The sequence below is a fragment of the Argentina silus genome (genome assembly GCF_951799395.1).
Source record: "Argentina silus genome assembly, chromosome: X".
Classification (NCBI taxonomy): domain Eukaryota; kingdom Metazoa; phylum Chordata; class Actinopteri; order Argentiniformes; family Argentinidae; genus Argentina; species Argentina silus.
The window spans coordinates 2,447,110-2,460,782 of record NC_139653.1 but is presented as its reverse complement, the minus strand read 5'-3'; the positions used below and the strand labels follow the sequence as shown (position 1 = coordinate 2,460,782).

At 42.1% G+C, this 13,673-nt stretch overlaps 1 protein-coding gene across 7 annotated transcripts in view; it reads right to left on the bottom strand.

The window, feature by feature from the left end:
• Positions 1-13,673, bottom strand: part of gbf1 (golgi brefeldin A resistant guanine nucleotide exchange factor 1) — a 71,357-nt gene that overhangs the window by 35,411 nt on the left and 22,273 nt on the right. For all 7 annotated transcript variants that reach the window (XM_083695784.1, XM_083695786.1, XM_083695787.1 and 4 more), the window contains exon 4: positions 4,756-4,887. In XM_083695784.1, the coding sequence (XP_083551910.1) occupies positions 4,756-4,887 (132 nt within the window). The remainder of the gene's footprint in view (positions 1-4,755; positions 4,888-13,673) is intronic.

Genomic DNA, 13,673 nt, shown 5'->3' with positions numbered 1-13,673 from the left:
TAGTAAGGGGTTAAAAAAAGAACATTCAGACGCTATTCCATAAGCAAAAGAACAGCCATATGAGGGAGAGAGAGGGGAGAGTGGGTTTTAGTGTGCCACACATAATGTCTAGCAGGCACACACACTCTACAAAAGACCAATACAGTACATCTCAGCAAACCAAACAAAAGGGCTGCTGCTTTCCCCTTGGCCAAGTGAATTTCAGTTTGCTCACCTGTCCCCCTTTCTGAACGGCACTGAATCACCTTTGGTCGGCTAGCTAGACCATGCTGAAGTTATACAGTCGGCCTAGTAGGGAATGAAAATGCTATTCACTTAAAAAGGCATGAGAAATGATGACCAAACCCCTAGGGATTTCTTTTAATGTGTGAATTAAGTTACTAAAATAGCCTTTCACACACTTTGTTAGAAGCCATAAAATAAATACAATATATAGAAAACCAATCAACAAATGACTAATATTATGTTCTAGTCTAATTTGTGGAGGCAACAGTTAAAATGGTGAATGCTCAGTTAAGGACAGCCGCACTATGAGCCCTGTGAGGCTGGTGTGGCCGTGGCTGAGAGGCTCTACTATCTGCTAACTCTGCCGGGCTCAGTGGGAGCAGAGGAGAGGACACGGGATCTGGATGTCTGTCAGTAGAGGGGCTTAGGCCAGCACTCCCTCTGTGCCAGCAGACCTCAGGCCACAGATTGAGGGGAATTAGCCCTCACTAAATGAAATGTGTGTGTGTGTGTGGTGGGGGGGGGGGATTTTTCCAACTCTCTTCTTCACCATACCATACCACCCCCCCACGACATGCGAGGTAGAAGGAAGGGGACATTCCACGGTGCTTCTCCTGAGAGCATGTGCAAACTTGCACTGAGCCCACTCCACCTTATCACAAGTAGGACAGCTCTACATAATCATCCCAACAATAACAGAACAAAACAACACCACTGCTTCATTACAACAGACAGACACAGATCACTATTTAGAATGTCACAGGGGGCTGCATTAACAAGCGCTATTAACTTGTTTTGCTAGTTTCACTGTTACACTCTTTGTTGGTTTCTACACAAGACAATCTACTGAGGAGAAATAAGTCCAAACTTAATCAGTCAACATTTATGATACATGAAAATATAGAAAAAATAATAGTTGTTGAGGTAAGTATGATATAAGATCATTTAATACCGTACAAGATTCTAAGAATGTCAGTGATGTTAAATGTGTGTAAATGAGAGAACTAGAAAAAGAAAGATAATTTCTGATATCACTAACATAGCCTAACAAATTCTGACTGGTGACACAAAAGTAAAATCAAATGTTCCATTTATGGCCAGCAGATGGCTGTATTTGACAGGAGCAGCCCTTTAGTGGGTCTCTCAGCATCACCCATCTACCAAGGGAAGTCACCCAGCTACACTGTTTTGTGCAATTGAGTGGCCAATGAATGAACAAGCAAGCAAGGGGAACTTTCTTCATTTTATGTTCTCTTTCTATGGAAATGTGTATAATTTTGTTAAAAAAATAATTATAAAACTAATAATTAAAGGGACACTAAATATTCACATTTATTTTACCTCAGTCATTATCTAAAGCACCATACAAGTGTCTACATATGTGAAAACAAATCTTTGTTATGTAGTAAAAAAAAATTATAATAATAATAATAAAAAAATTACATCTTTAAAAAAAAAAAAGAGAAAAAGTATGACCTGGTATGGTGCTGGAGATAATGAATGAGGTTACAAAATTGTGAAGTGTCCCTTTAATAAAACAAATGAGCAGCAATGATATAACATTAGGCAACACGTCATATCTTTAGCTACTATAGACAGGCAGCCAATTCTCACAAACAAGTGAGCAACTAATGTAAAGACAACAGTCTTACATTTCATCGGATGATTCTAACACACATTAAATTAGCTGGACTCTAAAAGGTCATTCAATCAATTTCACATGACTGTAGAAACCTGAGAAGTAGCTTGTTGTTCACATAGGATTAGACCAACAGGTTGTCTGGAACAGGCCAATCTAATTGACTGAGCAGTACTAGCACTTCTTAAACAGAGGCTAAAATCATCAGAACATCACCAGTGAATCAACATGTCAGGGCATAGGAACTATTAGATGGTATCATAGTAGTTAAATCTTGTGTTTTGGCACTGACTGGGTAGGCTAATTAACCATAAATTAGAAATAGGAGCCAACTTTGGTTACGCAACCACACTAATGTACTTTACTTGTTCATGTCAATGTCAATATAGCATATGTTTAGTACAATGAGAATATTTCTAAATTTAGCCTACTTGATTTGGAAAAATAAATCAAAGCTTGTAAAATCATATTTTGTGTAAATTGCTTTCAATTTACTCTCTTTGGACAGTGACAATTAGCTATAAAGTACTGTTATTTTCAAATTGATTTCATTTTCCGTGATTCATGAATTTAGTTAACTTAAGAAGTGTAACCAACTACAGCTACACTAACGTTGATCCTGCACATAAACATGCCTGTAAAACACATATTGTCCTGTATGGTCAGATCCAACTGTAGCAGGAACTTCCTAACCCTTCTTGCTTCCTGGGTGCCCCTGCTCAGTAACTTGTGATCCAGCCTGCCTGACACACAAGCACTGTTGAGGGAGTGAGTGAGATTCAGGGTAAGGGAGAAGAAGGGATGCCGTTGACTCTGTGTGTTAACAAGCTGGTAGAGACCTCACACCGTTTGAGGAACATGGGCTGAATTCAAACGGAGTGTAATATGCGAGCGTGTGCACCCTGTCGCTGTCATCTGTTCTCATCATTCTGCTGAGAGGTGGGGGGGGCATTGTCTTGAGCTGCTGGGCCTCATTGTCATGGTTACCCTTTGTACCTTCAGAATACAACCTGATAAGAAGAAAGCTAAAATAAAGATTATACATACCCTTCCCATAATACAACAGCTGAGTGTTAAAAATACAGCTCAATACTAACAACGTGTTCAGGACGAGGGTTTACTTAGACAAGATGTTGTTATTCAATTTCACGACAGAGCTTATTTAGTTTAGCGATGGGTGCAGCTGTTTTGACAGAACTATATCACATTATTTATTCAACCCCGGCTATTTAGATTAACATCTGGAAATGCATTCTTATTTCACACTTTTGACAACAACTGGCGGACACCCGCCATATTTCTGTGGTGAGGCGAGCGAGGACAGGACAGGCTGTGCTATTTGTGTGGCAAAACAAGTCCAATACGGCATGAATAATGAGACCTCATCATTCTTGGCATTCTTGGAGTGCATCTATGATGACTAATACTGGGGCCTTTGACTGTGGACAAGCTGTTGTCTGCTGTTCTCAGGGGCAAACAAATATGACCCTATCATCTTTTATACAACAGGTTGATCAAATCAAGCATTGTGATTGGCCGCGAAGCATTCCAGCCTTTCCAATATCTATGATATCAGCACGACTAGCTCATCACTCTGCCTATGACCACATCACAGCTGTTCTGACATCCACGATATAGCATACCCTTGAGTGTGTTATTGCTTAATACGCTGGTAAAATGAATGCATTATAACCAAAGATTACCATGACAACAAAGCTGTCTGGGGACAAACATAGCAAGTTTGTATTGGAAGCTCCATAGGAGACTAGTAAATAAAGCTATGTTAGCTATTTTTGAACGTGATCAAACAATTGTATTTGATATTCCAGACATGTGTACTGGTACAAGTGGCTAATGTCACTAATATACTGAAAATAAATCTTCTAACCTGCTCAGTTTTTCACATTGTCGCCATTTCTGGGATGATGGAGAAAGCGATTTAATGAACACTAGTTAATTTTATTACGGTGGGATCAAGTTTTACAGCCAATTCTCATCTGCTGCTCCTCGCCTGTGGAATGCTCTCCCCCACAATGTCAGAGCTGCTGACTGTATTGACTCTTTTAAGACCTTGCTAAAAACTCACCTGTTCAGGCAGGCTTTCAATGTATAGAGCCGTATGTTATGTATGTTCTATAACTGTCCTATATTATTATTAATTATTTTATATATTCTTGATATGTTAAGCGCTAGCGAGTCCATGAGAAAGCGCTATACAAATTGTATGTATTATTATTATTATTATTAAGCGCTGCACACTTTTTTGGCTGTCTCCAGTGACCTTCCACTTGACCAGCGTAATCGAATTCAGAAGTTGTCTTTTCCAACGAGAACCACATTTGAACATAAACATGGGAGTATAGAAACTATTATAATTACACCATCATTGCTTAATATAATCAATCTGAACTAGGGTGGGCAGACATTATATATATAGAATACTGTGTTATATTTGGAGCATAGTGTGATATTGTTCTCTTACAGAAAATAGTCTGTAAAGTGCTTAAAACATGTCTCTTTGTTTTTTGGATATTGCCCAACCAATTTGAACTCAATTACTGTATCTCAACCTTGAATTTAACCTGTTAATTTTTTATTTATTCATCAAAACACTCTCTCCCTGGCAATAGATAACAGTATAGCGCCAGATATCCCAGCTCTACCGATACCGCTAAACTGTAATTATATAGCTGTTACATAGTAGTATAAATTAAATTGAAAGAGTTACAGGCCAATCAAAATGAATGTCTGTTTTTTGGCTGTACGATCAATAAAGCATCTATCAATCTATCATAAATGCAATCAGACAGTAGAGTGTTTCTCTCTCCTCCTCCTCCCCCCCCTCCACATGGGCAGTCTGTGTGAGTGTGTGAGGTGACAGGTGAGCTGACCTATGAGGCCGTAGGACAGGAACTTGTTGACGGAGGTGAGGGCCAGGCCTGTGATTGGTCCTGTGGTGTCCTCAGAGCGTACAACCTCCAGGAAAGGTCGCAGGAACACATTGGGCTCCACATCCGAAAGCTCTGAGGAAAAGGAGAGAGAAAATCACATGATTGAAAATTATCTATTCCTGTCTTATCAATTGTCAGTGCCCCATATAAGTAACCAAAAGCTCCATATGACTGAAATCAGTACTAGTGACTGAAAACCTAGGGAAAGCAAAACAAGGTAAGTTATTAATTAAAATATAAGTAAAAAAGACATAAATAAAAGTCACAGAGGGGGCAGGCAATCTGGGCAGGTGAACCAACACTGAATACCTGAATACCCAGCAGTAAAGGTATTGATAGAATATTTCTCATTCTGTCTGTCAGTGCCACATCCAGGTACAAGTGTACTGTGTCTGGCTGGGGGTCTCTGAATGAGAATCAACTGATCATTAGGAGGGGAAAGCATCATTTGTAAAGTCAAGTAGGCTTTCAGCAAAGTAGCAATTGAGGTAATAATGAGTATATCAAATAGACATGTCTGTCCTCTATTTACAATTTTACACTATTTCATTTTTTCTGTTTTTATGCAACAAAAAAAATCTGCTGTATTATTTTCCATGCTTAATGGTATCCCAAAAATGTGAGGTAAGTCTCAGTAGGCCTTAGCCCCTTTATGTTGTGTTGTGCACAAACATGCATAACAGTGTGGTCAACAGCTCAGTGCTAGGAGTTTCTCTCTCCCTTTAATATTCTTCTCTCTCCATAAAGGTCTGTGTAAACAGCTCCAGTGCCCCAGGGCAGATCAATGGGGAATTAGCTGCCCAGGAGGTTGTAACCTTCTCCCACTGCTCCAGCACAGTAAGATGGGAACATTGGAGGGGGGGGAGAGAGAGAGAGTGTGTGTGTGTGTGTGTGTGTGTGTGTGTGTGTGTGTGTGTGTGTGTGTGTGAGTATGTGTGTGTGCGCGCGCAAGTGTGTGTGAGTGTGTGAGTGAGTGAGTGAGTGTGACAGAGAGAGTGAGAGAGAGAATGTGAGAGAGAGAGAGGCATTCAAGAGCCGCCTCTTATTCACCTTGGCAGCGCACGGTATCTTATTACAACTCAATTTCCAAAAGCTCTTTTTTAAGGCAGCTGTGTAGGATGTTGGATTTAGCATTAATGAAAATGACTGGAGAGTGACTGGACTGGGGGGTTGGGTGGAGATGCTAGAAGCTCAGTAGGGTCATAGTGACTGGAAAGAAATCCCATAATGACCCACAGCAATGCTTCTGTGTTTACATATTCTAAGTTGGAAGATGACAAAAGACAATTGAATTGGAGACCGACTGTAATGGCTAAATGAAAGAATAAACCCAGGTTACTTCAAAGAGCCATCCAAACACAGCTGTAGAGGAGGACGCACCAAATCGTCCTCTAAATCAATTGGCAGAGAAAGGCAGTTTGCTTGGCGTCTTGTGATGGGAAAGCACCTCAGGCAAATCTATGGAGGCGTGGGTAAAAGCTCACTCTGATGGTAACCCAGAGTGAGAGAGGGAAGGGAGGTCGAAAAGGGCTACAAAATCCAAACCAGGTAAAACAACAACGGTCAAATTAGTGCAGTCACGAACAGCTTTTTGGGGTGTTGTGTCGAAAATACTGCTTGCCACAGCAATACCACGCGGATTAGTACTTCCTCTTGAAACAGCTACTCTACACACGAAAAAAACAACTGACGACTTCAAAGGCCAAGAAGAGCCTCCACCAATTGCCAAGAGTGCACATGTGACCGCCACGCATTAACTTGTGATATCCAATACCCCCGCGGCTTGTTTGGATATCAAATATGTAATAATTTGGAAATTTCCACACTCCCTTCATCGGCCGCCAGGTTGGTTTTAGACTTGCTTCCAAAAGCAAATCCTCTCCTCCTTGCATTTTCTTTTCTCTTTTTTTCGGGGGGCTTGATGTTTTCTTTGTATTCTCCATGAACACGCTCAATGCTCCTTTGATGGGGGAGATCCATTTGGTGTAAATTTAGCGACAATGTAGCAGTATCTAAAGGAACAATGGTCTCAAAGAACCCTTGGTTCACCTCGGTGCCCCTTGGAAATGAATTCCCCCCCCCCCCCATCAGATATTAAGGACGAAATAACAAAAACAAATGAACGAATCAACCAAAAGAAAACATTGGTGTCAACTTCAAAAAAGAAAAGGCACTCTCTGTTGTGTTTCAATCATCCCAGAAAACTTTTAAAAGGGGGTCTTAGTGTCCATGACTTTACAGTGAGCAAGGCAGGGGCCAGGGGGGGGGGAGAGTGCTCAAATGAATCTGTCAATAGAGGCTGATAAAGACTTCATCAGAGGCGATCACCCAGTAAGTGCCATTGCTGCGTCTCAAAGACTCTCAGATTGGAGAACTCAATTGTGTTGTATTGATCCGGCTGGCCATCGGTGAGCAGGGCGCTAGCACATCAGCTGGCCTCTCCCTCTGGCTGGAGATCTTCTTAAATAAAGGGCTAAATATGGGCTCTGTGCTTCGGCTCAATTTCCAGAGCTTGTGGCGAGAAATAAATAAAGATGGCCACAGCCATAACCAGGTTGACCTCTGGCTGACATTGCCCAAAATAAAAAAGAGGGATTAAAGCTGCTCTCCCATCCTTGTGTGTGTGTGTGTTACAGTATATCTCACTTTAATTACTTAAAAACAAATAACTTCTGAGGTTCCGTCGTACTATTTTATTTCTAACACTACAATGTCTAGATTAGAACCCTTTTCTGGGGCTGGCAGAAACAGTGTGGCATGAACCTTAGTCCATTCTTCTGACTGGTTTGTGATGTGGGCAGCCATGTGTGGCCTACCTCTGCAAACCTCCCCGGCAGAGAGGAGGGGGAGAGGCTGAACCTCTGGCCCCAGGAGAACACCTCAGGATGAGGGCAGCTCTGGGCCATCTAACACATGCACATCCATTGGCAGTGGACCAGAAAGGGCTTAAAACAAAGGGAATACCAGGAGGAGCTGAGGCCTAGACTGCAAAGTAATGTAGTACAAGAGAGAAAAGAATGAGATTCAAGACACATCCGTTAGAAGTCCTTCTTAGGTGTAGCCTATTAAACCAAAGGATTCAACAACTACTGTGAGAGCGTATATATATATATATATATATATATATACACACACGGTCTAGCTCTAGTCGAATGTAGACTGTTTACAAATCATCACTCCCGCTTGACCAATAAGAATCATCATTGAGCACTGATAAATACTGATACCAAGGATTACCTGACGTATACAGTGAATACTACTATCATCAAACTGCCGTGCAAGAACTGTTGTTTTCTGAGAGGGCTGCGTCAAAAGTGAAGAGCAAAAGATAAAGAATTGACACAGGTCTTTCACCGTGAGTATAATATCATCTTCTTTTCATGCCCAATAGATCAAAGCCGAAAAGGATTACATTCCCACTGCAGTAGATTCAATAAAGAAAACACATTGGATATCATCCAAAGAATATCACCCAAAATAATGCAGCTACATGGAATCAAAAGAAATCTAACACACAACATGTGTTTAAGCAAACTGATGGGACATCTATGTAGAATTGTGTTTGTGCATTTGTTTTTGCGTTGGTAACAGGGAGTCGTTCATAATCTACTAAAGGTCTGACTTTGCAGTGAGATAAATTAACAGTGAGGAAGTAACTTGGTTTTACTGCCAAGCGGCCATCGCATCCAGTTTCATTAATTGTGCTTCGTCTACCCCTTGTTGTGAATGTGACTGAATCAACCGGGAGAAAACTGAATTCCATGAGAACCGTGCATTAGGGCTCTGCAAACAAAAAGCCAATTTTCCAAATGGTACAATGGTGTGTGTGTGTGTGTGTGTGTGTGTGTGTGTGTGTGTGTGTGTGTCAGCGGGTGAGAAAGCGAGGGACAGAGCTATTCAGAGCAGCACATGATTACAACACCAGAAATACAAACACTGCTTGACTGTGGGCACTGGGACCGGCGGCCCTTTTGTATTTGCTTAATTTAATCACAAAAGGATGAATAACTTAATTTGTCAGACTGCTGTGTCACATATTTTACACAGTCATACGGGGGCCGCTGCCTGCTGACAGTCTAACCCTGGCCCCTCTCTCTCCACCTTTAAGATCCTTTTCTCAGTCACAGTGACAGTTCATCTGCCCAAATAGCACACTACACTTTTATAAACACTTGCCAACAAATGTAAGAATGGTTGGACAACCCTGAAAACAAGTATAGCCTAGTTCACTGATATCAAAGGGAATCATTCTGATATGATTTGAATTGAGAGATTGTAAAGAGGAGAACGGAAGCTGCTCTGGGGGGCTCTACTTTGTGAATGGGAGAAGAGGGAGCCAAAAACGTGAAATGTGGAATGTGTGTATGATATGTAGCAGATTTATGACAGCGGGCATTGCACACATTCTGCTCTTCTCGTCCGTCCATGTCCTGACATTTTAAGACTCTTGGCTCCACGGCTAAAAACGTTCATTTAATGTAACGCCTTTCAGGGCTGAACAGGGCCCCACTCTGTGTGCGTGTGTGTACGCGTGCGTGCGCGTGTGTGTGTGTGTTTCTGCAGGCAAAAAACATAGCCAACTGCAAATGGACCCTCACTGTAACAGTCAGCGGGAGAAAAATAAATAAACAGCAGACCTGTGAAATCCCTGCATCTCTGAGGCTCTACTACCCCCCCCCCCCCCCCCCTCCCACACACACACACACACACACACACACACGCACGCACGCACGCACGCACGCACACAATTGAGAGACAGTCCACGAGTGCAGTGAAAATTACCTTGAAACAAAATGGGTGATGGAGGGAGGGGGTGAGGGTTAGTCACCCCGTGACTGGCGCAGCAGCCCAAAACCAAACACTGATGGTTATTGATCTAGGGCCCTGCTCCTTCAGGGTCCTCGTAGCACAAGGCTCCTAATGCTGGGCCTGCTAGGCTAAATGAAATCCGGGGAGAATTTTCATCCTTGCACTGGAGAGGTCCTGGATGACAGTCTTATCCATCTGTCGGGAGTTTGATGCATGTCAACTCTCCGTGCCACCCCCCCAATTCTTTTTTTTTTTTTCCCCTCTCCCTTGTTTCTCTTGAAGGAAATTGGCAGTTGTCGAAAGAGGCAATTAGGATGTAACAATGCTATGGAGCTCCATATGGTCGTTTTGTCCAACCCACAGCGGTATTTTATAGATGCTCTGAACAATGCCTCGGCACAACCTAAACAGGCAATTTAAAAGCCCCAGAGAAATTAAAACTTTTTCCAAGTGCTTCGGAAGTAACTCACTGTAGCTTTGGCCTGGCTTCCATAGCAGAGATTGTAATGGGGAATAGAGTAGCTTGCATTTGTAAACACACACCTTTTCAGTTGCACAGGGGCCAGCAAAGACAAGACTACAGCCCATGTGGTATGAATACAGACTGAACCAAAAGGCATTTATGGCAAATACTAAATTACAGAGCTACTATTGAGTTTCTATTCTACTATTTACTCTACCACGAGTTTCAATGGAATAGTTTACTATGCTTTCGATTTAAGAAGGAACTGAAGCGTTGAAAACAGTCTATAGTATATATCCGTTATACACATCAATTCTAGCCTCAAAATGTACAAAAAAGTATAAAAACGATAACTTACATCAAACCACACCTCCAAGAAATAAATCCTATTCTCAGTTGCATTTTTTTTTTTTTTTTTTTTTAAATGAGGCAAAATCTGTCATTCATATGGTCAAACAATATAATTACTTTCCACATACAACCTTGATAGATATCTTGATAGCAAGTTCATATTTACTTCCTGAAATAGTCTCAATGAAAATGTAAAATACTCATTTTACATTTTTACAAAACAGCTAAGTAAACATTATCCGAGATCACACCGATAGGATCAATAAGGGATATGAAAATGTTATGCCTGTTTGTTGAAGACCTAAGGCTAATACACTGAACAACATAAATGCTAACAGAAAAAATGAGAACAGGGCTAAACTCGTATCGCCATGTTGATCGTTCTCTGCAGGGGAAGCCCTTTGTGCCTGGAGGTGGCTTTGTGTCATCACCACTCGACTTGTCCTCTCGCAAGCTGGGAACAGAGGTTGAGGCACCAGAGTGTGTGTGTGTGTGTGTGTGTGTGTGTGAGACTGTGAAAGTGACAGCACAGCATAAACTTTAATTCACACAGATAAACAAGAGGGCCTGTTTGGTCTCCCTAATCCAGCCAGTCTTTCATGCTCTCTCTCCTCTCTTCATAATCGCTCTCATCAGTCTTTCATCAGATCACACAACACCGGCCCTCTGGCCACCGAGGCTTTGTTTGCAACACCTTGGGCCCTGATATTAAAGAAGGCTAAAGACCAAACAAACAACACACATCATTGGCCAGCACCTCTGACCCACAGGGCTCTGTTCAGAGGTGTCTTTAGACTTTAGTATTGACTACTAAGACAAATAGGAGCAGAGCTCGCGAGGGAGATAACCCAGTTTATATGAGAGGGAGAGAGAGAGAGAGAGAGAGAGAGAGAGAGAGAGAGAGAGAGAGAGACAAAAACAGACAGAGACAGACGAGAGTCCAAGGAGAGAGAGAGAGAGAGAGCTCAAAAGAGACACAGGCTTGGGGAATGTGAGCCACACATTTAACCACACTCTACTGTCAATAGATGAACAAGAACAAATGTGGCTTATCTTTTCATCTCATTTGTAGTGAAATAAAATGCTGTGCTGCTTTTAGTGGGCACAGTAAGCAGCTTAAAGCAAAATGGTCATTAAGTATATAATTTACGCCTTTCTAATGGACCAGGTTTCTTAAACACCAATCTCAGGGCTGTTTACAGTATGTCCTGAAATAAAAATGGAAACAACAAGTTTATTTTTTTAAGAAAAAAAAAAAAGAAAAAAAAGGAAAACCCAGTGCATTCAAAAAGCATGACTTCATTAGAGAAACCTTGCCGGGGCCAGCCAGGGCCGAGCTGCGCTGCCTTGCACCTGTTGTCCTGTACATAAAATTTATTTTCTATGCTGCATACTTTGCACAGAAGCCGCATTATTCCAGCTGGGCACTGGGCAGGCCCCGGCGTCCAGTTAATGTGTTTCACAGCCTGCCGTCGCCCCTATGATGGATGGACATACTTTACGCTCAATCAACTTATAAATAACGGATGTTTTATCATGCTGAATTAAAACATTTGAGAGAGGGGGAGGAAAGCACATCCAGTTCCGTTCTGTGTGTGTGTGTGTGTTTAACCACTTCCATGCTTCCTGAAAGATGCACAGCCAAACTTTCCTGGCGGAAAGCAATCACTGTCTAAAGTCAGCCCATATTGAGGATCCCCTGCCTGAAATACTACAAGAAATACAGGCCTAATATTTGAGTTCATTCATTCATTGTCATTGATATTTGAGGGGAAAAAATGATATGTTTTAGCTCTGCCTGTTTATACCATCTCTTAGCTAACACCTAATACCCATATAACATTAATTCATTGAGTTTAGATCCTCATGAGACAGAGTTTAATGCTGTTGATTACTGCAATACGGCCCCCGCAATCTAATCCAATTCAATCCATTTTATTTTCGATGGGAAAGTGCTAGCTTGTGGTGCCCTTCAGGCGAGATGGCCTCGTATTATCACTTCTATTTCCAGAAAAACAAACAGTGAGAGCAAGACACAGAATTTCCATCTGATCCTTTGACCATGTACCCTTGCCGATCCCGGTGGCTGCTCGGCAGGATAAATCGGCACACATGCTCCGGCTTGGACTAGATTTCACACCCCTCCTGCCATCCACAACTGCACAGAAGAATGAGGGGTTGAGAGAGAGAGAGAGCGAGAGAGAGAGAGAGAGAGAGAGAGAGAGAGAGAAAACTGAATGAGAGCTAGTGAGGACAGAAGCTATGGAGAGAGGGGGAAAGAGAGAGTGTGAGTGAGTTAGAGAGAACAAGAGACAGAGCAAGCAGGGAGGGGAGGATGGAGGGATGGAGTGATGAGGAGAGAGAGAGACACACACAAATGGAGGGGGGTGTTCCTCCCCCTTATTTGTTTCACCTGCTGCATTCCTTCAGCTCTGCATTAATTGTATTCCCTGGAGTATGAGAGAATCCTGCAACCACCGGCTAGAACCACTGTGTTAAAAAGACACAATACCCACACAGGCCCATATTAAACCAGAGCCTGTCTGGAATCAAGGTTTGAACCGCCGGTCTTATTTGACCGACTGCTTTTGAATGCGTGTCTTCAAACACTGTTTTTGAGTGTTAAAGCATTCCTGTAGTGTGGTCTCTCTCATGCCTTTTCGAGTTTAGGTCACCAGCAACAGGTGATCAATGCAAAGCTTTGTGGTCTTAATCTCTTTCTCTCTCACTCACTTTCCCTCTTTAGCTACCCTTCTCTCCCTCACTCATTCTCACTCCTTAACTTGATATTATAAGGACAGGAAATATATCCATCCAACAGCACAAGTCAAGCAGTCGCTCCTAGTGTAATGTTAAGACACTGACTGAACAGGAGTCACGACATGACAATAAATACTACTGTCTCACAGCATGAACCCGTCAAGGTGAATTATAGACTCAGAGAGCTCTGGCTCCTCTCTGACATAGTTCCCTTCTGGACGACTGCTGAATTCTCTCCTTAGCTAGCTTGTAGGGGCCAGCTGTGTTCTGGCCCCTACAAGGGACATGGCTGTGCTCACTAAATGAGGGTGGGTGAAAAATAAACTGACAACTAATTCACTGCAAAGAATAAACCTGATTATCTACTGTGCAGGAGACTGTGTGGTATTAAAAGCTACAAAAGAATCGCAAGAAACATATCAGTTTCCCAAGGTTCCAGAGTGTGACTATTTGGTCGCATTTTGATTTTGCTGTG